Here is a 14,322-nt window from a genome sequence, read left to right as displayed (position 1 = left end):
AAAGTATACAGTGAAGATAATATCAATACTTTCCAAAATTGTTACATAGAATTGTAAATTTGGCAGAGCCCATGAGCATCACTCCCTTCAATCCAAAAATCCAGCAAGACTTTTCATTTCCAATAATTTCACAGTTTTGCAGATACCAGCACCACACAAAAAATATGCAACACAGCAGAACTGAGCTCTGCTAAAAGCATTTTCAGATACAAAAATCTTCCATCTCTTTCTTCCCTATGAGGAAAGACTGAGGGACCTGGGTCTGTTCAACCTTGAGAAGAATGAGAGGGGATCTTATCAATGTTTACAAAAACCTTAAGTGTGGGAGAGAGAGGGATTTGGCCAACCTCTTTTCAGTGGTTTGTGGGGACAGGACAAGGGGCAATGGCCACAAAATGGAGCACGGGCAGTTCCGTACCAACATGAGAAAGAACTTCTTCACGGTGAGGGTGACAGAGCACTGGGACAGGCTGTCCAGGGAGGCTGTGGAGTCTTCTTCTCTGGAGATATTCAAGGCCCATCTGGATGCCCACCTGGGCAGCCTGCTGTAGGGAACCTGCTTTGGCAGGGGGGTTGGACCTGATGATCTCTGGAGGTCCCTTCCAACACCTACAGTTCTGTGATTGTGTGCTCTGTAGCTTCTAACTACCAGCTCTTCACTTGCAGCCAGCAGGATGACTCTAAAGTTCTGTCTCTGCCAGAGCCTGGCCCAGGAGACCTACAGGTCTGATATTTTTCTCCTCCATACCTTGATACACCATAGTTTTTAAGCTATAGCTTTTTGCACAGATACCTGTGTCACATTGCAATGCAAAGTATCAGTTGACAAAAAAAATGGGAGAAGGGGACTCAGTTCTCTTGTTGCTTGCTGGGAGAAAAGCTACCAGGAGAAACAAAAAACCATATTTCATGAAGGTGAGGTTTCCCCCACTTTTCTTTCCTTCCACGCAGACAGAGCTAGGCAAAGCCCCCTGACAACTACACAGACTAATACAATCTCTCCCTTCCTGACCCTCCCTGGTCAGAGCTTCACATGTAATTGAAATTTATTAACACATTTTCCATTGCAGAGCCAGGGTCAAATAGTGCTCTAGTGAGGAAACCAGTGAGAAGATACTGGTCTTGCCCTGTATGGTGTTTCCCATTCATACGGATCCTTGAATAAGGGCTAGTTAAAAATTTACTTTCACTAAAGTGAAGTCACTGAAGTGATTTACATTTAATCACTTTCTTTCCACCTGGAGAAGAAAAGGCCTGACTACCCTCCTATAACCACATGTTTTTGCAGCTTAAGAACAGTTTAAGACAGAGTTTAATGAAATCATTATAAAAACACTGAAAGCCACCTTATTACTGTTCATTTGTATGACTCTGACAGAACAATCTTTGAAGGGGAAAAAGCTTGGAACACTGCACTTCAAAAAGGTACAAAATCGGAAGAGAAATGACAATTAATATTTTATTTAATCTTCAAAACTTAGGCATTTCCTAGAGCTATAAGGCCAAATAAACCGCCTTCTGCAGCAGCTCCTCAAGTAACAATTTATCTAATCAGTGTGGCAATCAAAGATGAGATTTTGTGTTTACTGATTGCACTAATCAAAATCACTTTTCAAACACAGCTAATTGACAAGTTTACTGACTGAAATGAAAGTCATAAATCAGATACCATGTGTTGCAGAAACCGAATATGCCATTCATAGAGTACTACCATACTACACTTGACTCCCCAAGTTATCAGCACAGGCAATTATTCATCAACTGAAAATTGGCACATCAAAGTCAAATCAGAGAACAAGTCAGGAACACCCACAGACCGCTCTTGAAGGAGAGATGGCATTTTGGTTGACCGCATTGCCCTTCTAGATTCTATTTTTTCTTCATCATACATATAAAAGTGTTATATATAAAATGAAAAGTTGTTTTGCATCAGTCTCACAAAATGTGGGCATTTTAACCACATGAGGTCTAGTTTTTCAGGAATATATAAACGTGCATTTTCAGGAAGCTTCCCAGCCCAATTGTTCCATAGCATACAGATGTTCTTTCACACATTCTACTTTCTACACTCTTGCAGTGATCTAGCCGATGAACACCTTTGACACAAGAGATTTCCCCCATTAAGAACATTCTGCTTATTCCTTCCCAATTCCTCATAATTCATTTTTCTAGTTGAAGATGTGCACGTTGACAGAGGCATTTGTGCCTGAACTGAAAGGCATGGCTGCAAAGGCAAGAAGATAGCTGTACTCTCAGATCTAGGAATACCTCCTGGTACTCCTAGACAGAAAACTGGTTGAAACTGGTGCCAAGGAGAGATAAGGCCTACATGCTTAATTCTGACAACAAATTTCCATCAAAGTAAGCATGCTGTCCACGCAGGCTATTCCTGTTCAAAAAGATGCCACCTACTGAAGCAAGCTTCAGAGGGATGCTGATGTGCTCCCATCTCAACAAATCTGCTTGACACTAAACCCATGACACATTACCACGTAGGGATGTTTTCATGGTTCCGTTTTCAAAAGCATCCTTCAGTGCAAACATTGGAAAGACTGATCTCAGCAGAAATTCTGGGCTACGACACTTGAAGGTATTTTAACAAGTGCCTTTAAATGGTGTGAGCAGGTCTCATTCTTTACTCAGTAGAAGGAGCGTTCAGATGCCCATGGCCACTTGGCACGGCCAGGCCTGGCCCACCCTCCAGGTTGCAGGACGCCCTGCTGGCCTCCTGGGTGAGCTGGCACACCGCCCCTGCTGTCCAACCCGGCCTTGTCCCACTGACTGAGACAGTGGCTGTCCTTGCACCTCAGTGAAACGACAAGACGGTGAAAGAAAGATACTCTCCAAATACTAAGTCAAGAACCACCGTAGTTCGTTAATTGTCAAGTTTTCACATTGCAGTCAATTTAAATCAGAAGTTAATTAGGGTTTAAGACTAATCTCCTAGGACAACTTGTTAACATTTATAAAGGGGAAAAAAAAAACCAGCAAAAGTAACTGACAAGACACATTTTCAGTGCGTTACACTCCTTTCCTCAGTTTTGAGATTTCACAGCAAAAACAGCGTGCCAGGAACCAGCTTCTCAACTCTGGAATGAGGAGCCCGGAGCGCGACCGCCCGCCAACCCTGCTTTGTGCAAGAGCCTTTGTACAATGACCATGGGCAGCACCGAACAGGGAGGGCTAACCTGACACCTTTTTTTACTGCATGTCCAGGAAAGAAAACAACCTCTGCCTAATGGAAAAAGAAACGCTAAGGAAGAGGCACAATGGGGAAGGGGAAAAAAAAAGCCTTCCTCTTAGATCTGCCAGGCACACCTGAGGAACAGTAACTGGGGATGCCTGAGACAATCTGAGGATGAGGAAGGGGCAGGAGATGAGGGGAGAAAGAGATGTGTGAAGGAAAGCCTCCAGACAATTTCTGAGGCCAACAGATGGACTGGGATTTCATATTGATCAGCAGATTCAAGCCTCCTCAATTTGAAAGAATGGTGGCACTGGGGCATATTTGCATTTGGAGTGTTTCCTATACAACACAAGGTGCTCATATACCATGAGGATGAGAGCTTTATAAGTACCTAATTGGCAAAATAAGCTCCATGTATGCAAAGCTCATAAAACTGCTTTGAAATAACTATTTCCCTGAAAGCATGAAGGTTCAAGTTTCAGAAGACATGAACAATAGTACAGGTACTTGTGGGCTCACGAATACTTTATCTCCCCACAAAACCACACAGACTCTCCTTAGAGAGGAGTACAAAAATATGATGCCTGCCTGGTAATTCTGCCTTCCCATTCCCCACAGTCTTCTTTTAAAATTGTATTTCTGTTTGCTCAAAAAAAAACAAACACTTGTTTTCCTTTAATCAAAGTTAATAGCTCCAGACTCTCATATTCAATCTGTCTGTCCACTTGAACCAACCTGATTCCTCACACAGGAAAGCTTCTGCATGCCCAGCTTAAGTACACTTCATCTACTTTGGACCCAGACAATAAGTTTAATTCAGAGTGGCCACTGATATTAATTATTTGCTGTTTTATATGCAGTCAAGAAATACAAGTCAACTATAAAAAGTCAGACAGCTTCTTTAAGCAGTGATCTGGTCTCCTATACATGACAAAATGTTGTAGTTCAAACTCGCCTATCTCAGCTGCTGAAGCTTCAAATATTTACATAATTCAACACTGCACAAATTCAGCTAAAAACGAGAACTTCCAACTTTAAAGCACCTTTTTAGGCAGTTTAGTGAAGTTTCATCCCGTTTCATTCCCACCATTACAGAAGTGCAGCTCCTGATCACACACAGAGACAGGACTCGTTAACAACCCTCCTTCCTGGGTAACTGAAGCTAATTGCCCAAAACAAAAGTAGCAGATGGAAAAAGACAGAGGCACAAACCATCAAAAGGGACTGGGCAGTTCAGGCACAGCAGGAGCAACTCTCAGATAGATACCACAGTTCTTCTCTCAGAGTCCTACAGTCTTTTCTGAGCAGCCACCATGTACTGTGCACTGATTATTTTCTGTGGCCAGCACCCTCTCTTCAGACACAAAGCATTAAAATTCTAAGCTCACCAATGCTGGTGATGTTGAGATTCAGCTACATACTTAATATGCTCAGAATAATGGACACTGAAAATCCCTATTACACTAAATGCAATTTTTCCTATTGTACTTGAATATTGGGCACAGTATTTTAAGTGGGATCTTGCTTACAGGCACATACTCACGTTTTAGAGTCAGAACAAATTTAGTACATTTCACTACAGCCATTCCAAAAAAGAAAAGTAATGGAGAAGAGCAAGACAAGGTTAATCACTCTGCTTCCCAGTTTCCAAACAGACAAAAGTGCTTAGAACTTTGTATGTACTTCTGGACTCTTCAAAAATAAAACCAACTCATGCAAGACAGACATTAGAAAAAGAGTTGCATTCATTTCAAATTGTGACTTGACATTTAACTAAGTCTAAACAAAATAATTTTGTGAATTAACTCAAACACCTTTCCCCCACCCTCAAACTGATGCCAACTAACAGATAAAGGGAGGAAAAAAGGGCTTTCAAGAACATTTTTTCTGGTGTATTTTCATTATTTTCTAGCACTGCGTTAACATTGTTACAGGCGAAACTATCTGGTCAGGCTCTGAATAGCAAGGCTAGTCAAAACGAAACAACAAAGTTGAACTGGCATTGATAATGGCACACTTTTCCTAGTGAGCAACATATACTTTGCTGTTTTATTGCAGCAACTTTAAGGAAAAATGATAAAAATTTTAAAATCACTGTTTATAGTGATTTATAGTGAACTAAGCATTGTTTTCTCATGGGAAAGAAGAGGTTTTCCTCTCCTAAAAGCATAAGTTATTTGCTTATGTGGCCAGGGGTGAGGGAGGAAATGGTATTTGCTTTTTGGCAGGATCAATCTCCATAACAAACATCAAATGAAGCAATATAAGACATTTCCAATCCACTGATGTGAAAAGTGTTCAAAATTCAGGACCTCACCATGCAAGGACACCAAATCACTTAGGATATCTGAGTATAACCATTTGAAATTTTTAAAAAAGTGTATAAAAAAGTATTGCCTGAATGTCCATTGACAGAAGAACATCAAAGCAGTCAAAATGCATCTCCTGCAGGACGAAGATGAATTCCTGAATCCACTTATTTGTAACAGTGCAACAGACCAAAATCAAACTGCAATATTTTTCAAACTCAGAAATATATAAAGCAGAACCCACTTACTTGACAACAATTTAGGAATCTGCTGCTGCCCACTCAGAAGCGGTCTGCTGTATGGGCTCCCATAAGCTCCAAGAGGTACAGCATTGGCATACATTCCTGGCATCCCTCTTTCCCTTGGCATTGTATGGCTATTATGCGTAAGAAACGGAAAGGAAAAAGAATAGGATGTTTTTATCAATGCCATCTTACAGCACAGCTGCTACCCAGTCCATTAAATACCCAGCTCTCTCCAATGCATCAGTGGAGACGTACACAAACATGATGTGATGACTCACTTACAGATAAGGGTCCCAGACACACCACAAACAAAGCACATGTTTTGTGAACTGGTCCCAGTAAAAACTCTCATAGCAAGCCACAATAAGCAGGAAAAAAAAAAAAAAAAACAAAAACAACACTAAAAACGTTTTCTACAAATTATGTAAGTATTCAGTAAAAATGAACTAGTCACATTGCCTGTGAAGTGAGAGCTGACAGAAATTACGGGATCTATAAATGATGGAGTCAACGTTTGCCAGGCCTTTGCTGTTTTTATCCTGTGCAGAACTACACTCTCATTAAGACTTAATGAGATTTTAATTAACGCTTGTAGTGTCTCCACTTTAGAAAACAATTTAATACGACATCATATATGATCAATAACGTAACTACATTTTTTTTTCCTTGTAACTGTAACATGGAAGAACTGAAGATTGTTCACAGGCATAGCCTCCTTTAAAACATTCCCTTTTCTGGCTCTGACAGACATACAGCTCCTTATAGTTCCCAGTAAGGGAAGAACATTTCATTTTATTTGTAATACATAATCTCAGCTCATGCTCTCAGATGCTCCAGAACTATTCTCATAGTATGTGAGAATGCTTTGGAGCAAAGGATGAAAGTTATTTGGACTTTTGGAGAACTAACAACAACTGTGAAAATGCCTTGAAACATGATGATCAAATACATTGCATCATGCAACATGTGCTTCAAACAAAGGTTTGTAAAAAAAAAAAAAACAACAAAAAAAAAACCACTAATTTTTAAAAGCATGAAAGACATTCCTGTCTTCGTAATAATATTAACTAACGCTTGTGTGAAATAACCTCATCATATCTTCTGTACTTCAGGCAAGTATCACCAAACAAGTTAAAAAAACAACAGGAAATCTAGTTAGAAATATTAAGAAAAAAACACCCCCAAAATTAAGAAGAATGCACGGTACCACTGCAAAATTATGATCATGTATGATAATTAACACTGAATATAAATATCATATACCAAAGTTTCCAACATGGAGCACCAGCATCTAATCTCTTATTGTTTCCACTCCCTTGCTGTTTTTTTGGTGGGGGTGGTTTGTTTTTAAGAGGGGCAATAAAGGGGTATAGTCAGTAGCCCTGCTGTGAGTCTTACCCTAAAGTTCTAAACGCTGACTGGTCCAAGTGGACTGGCTTTCTATCTCGATTAAAACCAAGCTGCGGTCTCCAAGGCCTGCCATCATTGTTATTTTTTTCCCAGTCTCCTGGCTTCAGAACTGGAGGAGGTTTCCTGAACATTAAAAATAGTTCCGTAAGTAGTTATTACAGCAAATGCTCAGATTAATGAAATAAAATTGAATTATATGAAATCTGACAACTGATACTTACTTTGCACCAGGTAACACTGTAGCCTTAAAAACAAAGTCTTCATCAAACTGTGGATCTTTGAAAGAGATGCTACACAAAAATAATTGAAGATTAGGTTTACTTGATAATCAAGACAAGCAAGATGAAAAAGTAATCACTGATCTATCAAGTGATGTACGCAATAGATAAGGTTAAGATGCAAGAACCCATGACTTAAACTGTAAAAATGCATTTATTATACATGGATATATTGACTATATCCATCTAATGGAGTTGGATATCTCCATTATCTTGCACAGGGTGACCTTTTTCCTCCTCTGTATCAACAGTCCATCCAAAAGAAAGTTTAATGCTTAGTCAACAGTCCCATGTTGAAACTGTTTTGGAACTAAGTCCCATGCTTAGAGAACAGTCCAGAGACAGGAAGGGTATGAGCTTGCTGTGCAGTCTAGTCAAAAATGTACAAAACTTGGAAGTGGAATTTCCTGTAACAGGGAGTTTTTATCCCAAAAGGCAGCTTTGCAGTTGCATGTAGTTCCAGTAGAGAGAGGTACACGTATTTTCAGTGACATCTCACAGACCCTGCATTTTGAGCTGTCTAGCGTTATACTGACTACTAGTAGAGCAACTAGTGGCTGAAAGCTCAATTTCTGCTGGTAAAATGCACTTTATAGCACTTTGGCTTTGCTTTAGGTAAATTCATCCACACTGCTAGCAATTCCAGTATGAGCACCCATGCCTCAGGAAGGCCCCACCAGCTACTAGGAACCAGTCTGAAGAACCATTTGATAGAAGAATGCTTGGGATACCAAGAAAGACAAAAAACAAACCACTAAGCAGAATAGTTTCATTCCTCCAGCAGAAATATATATTTTTTTTTTTTTTTCCAGCACAGAGAATGAATTAGACTCCAAGGAAAGAGAATAATGGTGCCTTGGAAAATTCAACCAAAGGAACTGAAGAGCAGAAGCAATAACCACCCATACTATCTCAAAAGACAGGAAGAAAACTCTTTGCAACAAAGGAATGGAGAAAAGCATAAAACAATTCAAACCTCCTGACAGTGGCAGATAGAAAGCTAAAAACTACCTTTAACTCAAAGTAACTAAATTCCCATTTCAGAACATCATTTCAACAATACCCTGACAATCCACAACTTAACATTTCTTATGGCGTGTAAATAGTTGTACTAGAAGAAACAAGTTATGTCTCCTCGGAGACAAAGCATGCAAACAGATCACAAGTGATTTTCAGTGTCCCAAGTATCCTATATGACATTAAGACACAAAAGGTTATAGGCTCAAGCCTTAGATACTTATTAAACTGTGTCAAATTAAGTAACAATGACATACAGGAATTTGTTGTCAAGTGCAAGAATAACTCAATTCTTTGGTGACCACAGGATTTATCATTGGAAATTCATTGTTTTTTTATTCATTCTTAAGTTTCCTATTATTCTCCCAAACACCACAGGCCAAGTCAGCATTATTCATACTATCTAAAACAATGAGGAGGCAAAAAAAAAAAAAAAAAAAAAGCATTGCTAGGGGTGAAGCTTTTGTCTTGGAACTCCTTTCTCTGCAGTCACCTTTACCACATCCAAATTATTTAACCTAACAGATTAGGAACCAACTCTTAAAGGAACCAGCAGGTACTACCAGCCTCACACCAGCCTCCTGCACCAGAATGATGGAGAACAGCCAACACTTGAGGGGCTGAAATTAGTAGGTGGGTTCGTCATGAGAGCCCCAATGTGCAGGTGGACAAGTCTCAGTGATCAGAAGAACCTCTCCATTAACCAAGAGTTCTAAGACATGGAGCTGAAGAGAACAAGTCTCCAGAAGAGAGAAGGCATTCAAATAAACAAATAAAAGAAATCTTAGCAATGGAAACAGTTTCTATAGAGATCTTTGCCATTCACCTCTTATGGGGCTGGAAACCCAGCCGTTCACAGAGAGAAAAAGGAAAAAACTCCTCACTGCTTACTCTTCTTTAAAACACAAAGCTTATATTCTCAGACATCCTCTGGGAATTGTTAGGAATGAAAATGGACAAAAAATCAAGAAGCACAAATCAAGAGCTGGAGGGCTCTTGATTGAAAAAAATCAATACCCAATTCTGTTTCAGAGACCTGGTCTTAAGAAAGTTTGGTTTTCTTTAATTTAAAAGGCGTGATAGAGAATACAGAGTTCTGTAGGTGTTGCTCTCTGCTTGCCAACGATACAAAAGTCATGACAGAGAGCAACTAAAAAAGCAACAGCAGGCACAATGAGGTCCTTCTGAAGGGATGAAAAATACCGGGTTTGATGGACCAAGAAACAACCATTTTGGATACCCCTGCAGGACAGGCCAGCACAAACTCTGCTTAACTGCTGTAACTCAAGCCCACTATGTTACAATGTTTTAGATTCAATTTTCACAGAAAGAAAGAAATATTTAAAACAAAAAAAAATCATTTTAGTTAAGAGACTGATTCCGCAACAAATTCAAAAATACAAAACAACATAGTAAACTAAATTTTGTTACTGCATTTAGTACAACATTGTATTAAAATCCAGCATTTACTTACCTGACTGCAGAATTTTGTGTAAGATCACGCAGCATTGGAACAGGAGACTCCACGGTCCTGATAAAGAGAAAAAGCTCTGTTAAAACATCTAACATCATCATCATTTAGCATCATTGGCTCCTCTTTCTCTGTTGCTACCACTCAAATTACTCTGTCAACTAAACCTACAACAAGTAAAAGGATTTCAAAAATACATAATCTTTTCTATAAATCAAATAGTTCTTAAGCAACAGTTACTGAACTCTTATTTCCTAACAATATCACTTTTGCAGCTGATCCTGCATTTGCATTCTCTAACATCTAATAGTGGTTTCACACACCTCCTGCTGCCCAGCTATCTGTTTACAAGTTAGAACTACCTTGCATCTTGGAAACCTTTCCATATCATTGAGGTTGGATTATAACAAGCCAACAGGTTCTACGAGGGCAGGAGAAGACAAGAGTGACAGACATACAGACACCTTGTGGACACAAACTGACTTCCCCGGGAAAAAAAGGCTTTGAAGGAAAAAATATTTTTAGCAGCCGTTTTACATAGCACTTGAAGAGATTCCTTTCTAACTGAGATTCAATAGGCTGAGATGCAGATGCTTTTTAACCCTTTCCTTCAGAACTTGTATCTTCACATCAAGCAGACAAACTATATGCTAAAAAAAAATTAACCTCATCAGTCAGGAGCTAGATGCCTCCAGTTCATGCCACTATGCACAACTGTCACACACCCATATTATACACGGGTCACAAACAGCACACGTTGATTGAATTTAATCCAAACCTTTTTAGCAAAGCTAGACATATTTTGAAGTGTTGACATAAATGCTTCTTCATCTTCACAGAATTCCTAGCAAACAGTACCTCTCTAGGTAAAAATAGATATCCATTTCTCATACCTTATACAGGGAAGACAATGCCATAAGAATTTTCTTTTTTCCTGCATTACTATTCCCTCCAAGAACTGCTCTGACTTACTCATACCCTTCACAAGCCATGACAAGAATATAGAAATGTATATTAGTGAGTGTGACCTATGATACATTATCTATCCAACAAAATCGGAGTATTTGTGCATTTAATGCAAATGAGTTACTGAACACCTGCTTATGCCTCTAAGGAAAGTTAGAAAAATGAATGCATTTCCAACAATGTGAAGATCACACTGATGATTTCTCAAACTTATGTTGAAGGGGGGGGGGGGGGGGGCAGGGGGGAAGCGCATTTTGTACATGTAGCTGGTAAGGTACCTTCCTGAATTTAGCACTGTACCCTAAATAGAAAATGGCAAAATACATCTCCATCTGTATTTTTCTTTAATGAAATTAAGATTAGCATATAAAAAGCTTTTTTTTTTTTTAAAAAAAAAAAAAAAAAAAAAAAAAGAAATCAGCATGCCCTAGTGGAAGTTATATCAGTCTATTAAATTAGCATTCATAAAATAGCACAGAGACCAAAACAACATGATGTTACACAGGAAAGCCACTGATCACTATAGCTTTTAGTATATGATCCCTGATTACCTATTAAAGTTCATCAAACAGTAATAAATACATAAATGAAGCAACAACAACAGGCTTCAAAAGATGAAATTACAAATTAAAAAAATACCTGCAATTATAAACACACAAAGTGCTTTACAGATTTCCGATGCTGTTTTAAAAGACTATTGCTGTGATAATAAAATGGGATAAAATAGGCTTGTAGAATAAGAGTTCTTACTTTTTTTTAAATTATATGCTAACTATAGCACATATCTATTTAAAGTCCTAGCAGAAAGCACTTTTAGCCTTACAACTAAATGCACTGCCTTGCCAGAAGTTTTAGGTTTCTCATTGTGAGCAGAGGTTTTTAGTTGATGTTTTTTTGTTTGTTTCTTTGTTTTTAATTTAAATACAGATGTAACTGAACAAAGTATCCTTTAGCATCACACATCCCATGCTGAAAGCTATACTCACTGATCTGGAAGAACAGCATTTTCATTCAGTGTAAGCTTTCCCTGGATTCCATGACACAACTCTGGCGGTATATCCACTGGCTATGGAAGAAATAATTTTTCAGCTGAAGCTCATTATGAGAACTCCACCCTCACCACTTCCACAATCCCTTTACAACAAACATAACATACCTCTGTATTTTTGGACTTGTACTGTTCTACAATAAAGTCACAAAGTGGATGGTGTTTTCCAACAAAGAGAACATCACCACCAAGGCTATTTCTTCTGTCTAAAAAAGATGAAGAGAGCGAGGTAAGAGTTCAGAGGAAAGAAGGAGGTAAGGAATATAGCATACCAGTACACCATTCTGGTGAGACCTCTACCAGTTCTGCTCCACAGGAAAGCTTCATTGTGATTTATGAGAAAGTTTTGAAAATTCTTATCATGTCTGTGCCTAAAACAGGAGGCCTCCGGTCACACAGACTAGTAGTAGACAGGAAAACAATAAGAATATTGTGCTCAGTGGCAGGAATTTTGAATTCAGAACAAAGACAAAGACATCGGCTGAAAAAAAATATATACAACTCCAAAGACCACTTTACCTAAAAGAACCAGCTATCATTTCGTCATAATGCAGAAAGTGAAGCCCAAATTTGTCTGTATAAGTAGAACATCAAGCTTTGCATACTGTAACTGGACACAGCCATCCCACTAAATGACTAAATTTGAAAACCAAGTTTATTCTTTTGATTCCAACATACTAATCTAACAATTACTTTGACTACACTGGTAGAAGCTTTTAATATGATTAAGCTGCCATCTAATTTTCAGGTTAGATCTCATGCAAGTCTACTTCATTAAAATAAAAGCAAGTGAAAGTTACAAAAATAAACCCATCGCAGAGCATTCTAATTACCAACACCATCCACAGAGAAGTGGATATAGCTTGACATAAGCTATATGTCACACTGGAACAGGCTCCCCAGGGAAGTGGTCACTGCACCGAGCCTGTCTGAATTTAAGAAGAGATTGGACTGTGAACTTAGGCACATGGTCTGAACTTTTGGGTAGACCTGTGCGGTGTCAAGAGTTGGACTTGATGATCCTTAAGGGTCCCTTCCAACTCAGGATATTCTATGATTCTATGATTCTATAATTCAATTCTTGCTCATTTAGGGTTTAAAGGTACGTGAAACAGTAGCAAGAACAAGTTCTAGTGAATACACCACAGTCACAACAACATATCACAATTCTTACTTTCTTCGGGAGTGAGGTCAGGATAGACTTCTTCCAGGGCAGCTCTAAGGCGTCGCTCATCAACAAACGGCAATAATGCAACACCTGTGAAAACCAAACCATTATTTTTCATGCTTGCTGAAATTGAATTATTCATCTCAGAGACATTCTAAGGGAAAAGCATCCAAAAAAAAACCAACAACCTACCCAGAGAAGTAACCATCCCTCATCCCCAATCTAAAACATCTAGCAGTAGAACAACAGACAAAATACTATCCTCCTTTTCGAGTGGAAAAAGTCAAGACGTTACAAAAATCACTTAACTTGTGACACCATCTCATTGAAAGTTATCTTTGCTACACACTGTTCAGAAGAATAAATATCATATGTGGTCCTCCATAACAGATCAAGCTATATTAGAGTAAATGAACTAGAGTGTTCTCATTCTGGGATGAAAAGGGAAAATAGGAGAGAAAGAATAGCACAGGAAGTTGGGAAAGCATGACTGTCACAGGATTTAGCTTTGGCTACCACCGTTTGAAACCACCTAGGCTACTTACACAGTGCAATACTCTGTGTGATTCACCATTCTGTAGACTACTGCTGCTTTAAACCACCCAGAATACCAAGTTCTCAAAATGACGACTGATTGGCAAAAGTTTGAAATAGACAGCTCAGACATCTCAACTTAACAAGACATTGTAATAAATCACAAAGAAAAGATTTTGAACTGCTGTATTCTGAGCTGCTATGGCTTCAGGAAGGATAAGCAGGAGCTCTTAAAAGGGTAGCGCTGAAAAGATATGACAGAGAGCCCCAATAAATTCTTTACCCAAGAAAGAACTGTCACATCAGCACAGAAAAAACAAACAGCCTAAATTTTCAGTTTGTGACCCCACAAGCTGTTTAGGAGAAACAAACAAACCCACCCAATGTGGTTCAGCAGTAGTACAGGTTGGAAGGGGATGCTTATATCTGAGCATCCCTCTTCTCCTTCTCCCTCTCCACAGTCCGGGCCAGACACTCAAGAAGTATCCACTACCCATACCTGCTACATTTAGGAGTAAGATGAGCTCATTAGGACAGTCACTATTTATCTCATTTGCTACTCTCCTGAAATAATTCAATGCTACTTTGTTCAATTTGTTAGGAGACAGTAATGGGAAGAAATCACATGAAGCTCAGCGATGAGGTGACACGTTATATTATCCATTAGGGACTATTCATACCAGCTACTA

General features: G+C 38.9%; 1 protein-coding gene across 2 annotated transcripts in view; it reads right to left on the bottom strand.

The window, feature by feature from the left end:
• The window catches only part of XRN2 (5'-3' exoribonuclease 2), a 51,033-nt gene that overhangs the window by 12,216 nt on the left and 24,495 nt on the right, over positions 1–14,322 (bottom strand). For both annotated transcript variants that reach the window (XM_084514299.1, XM_084514300.1), the window contains exons 21-27: positions 13,106–13,189; positions 12,040–12,137; positions 11,870–11,949; positions 9,921–9,977; positions 7,373–7,441; positions 7,140–7,274; positions 5,745–5,872 (exon numbers count right to left, since the gene is read on the bottom strand). In XM_084514299.1, the coding sequence (XP_084370425.1) occupies positions 5,745–5,872; positions 7,140–7,274; positions 7,373–7,441; positions 9,921–9,977; positions 11,870–11,949; positions 12,040–12,137; positions 13,106–13,189 (651 nt within the window). The remainder of the gene's footprint in view (positions 1–5,744; positions 5,873–7,139; positions 7,275–7,372; positions 7,442–9,920; positions 9,978–11,869; positions 11,950–12,039; positions 12,138–13,105; positions 13,190–14,322) is intronic.

This window comes from Aythya ferina, assembly GCF_964211825.1.
Source record: "Aythya ferina genome assembly, chromosome: 3".
NCBI lineage: Eukaryota > Metazoa > Chordata > Aves > Anseriformes > Anatidae > Aythya > Aythya ferina.
This window is presented reverse-complemented; position numbering and strand designations above follow the sequence as displayed.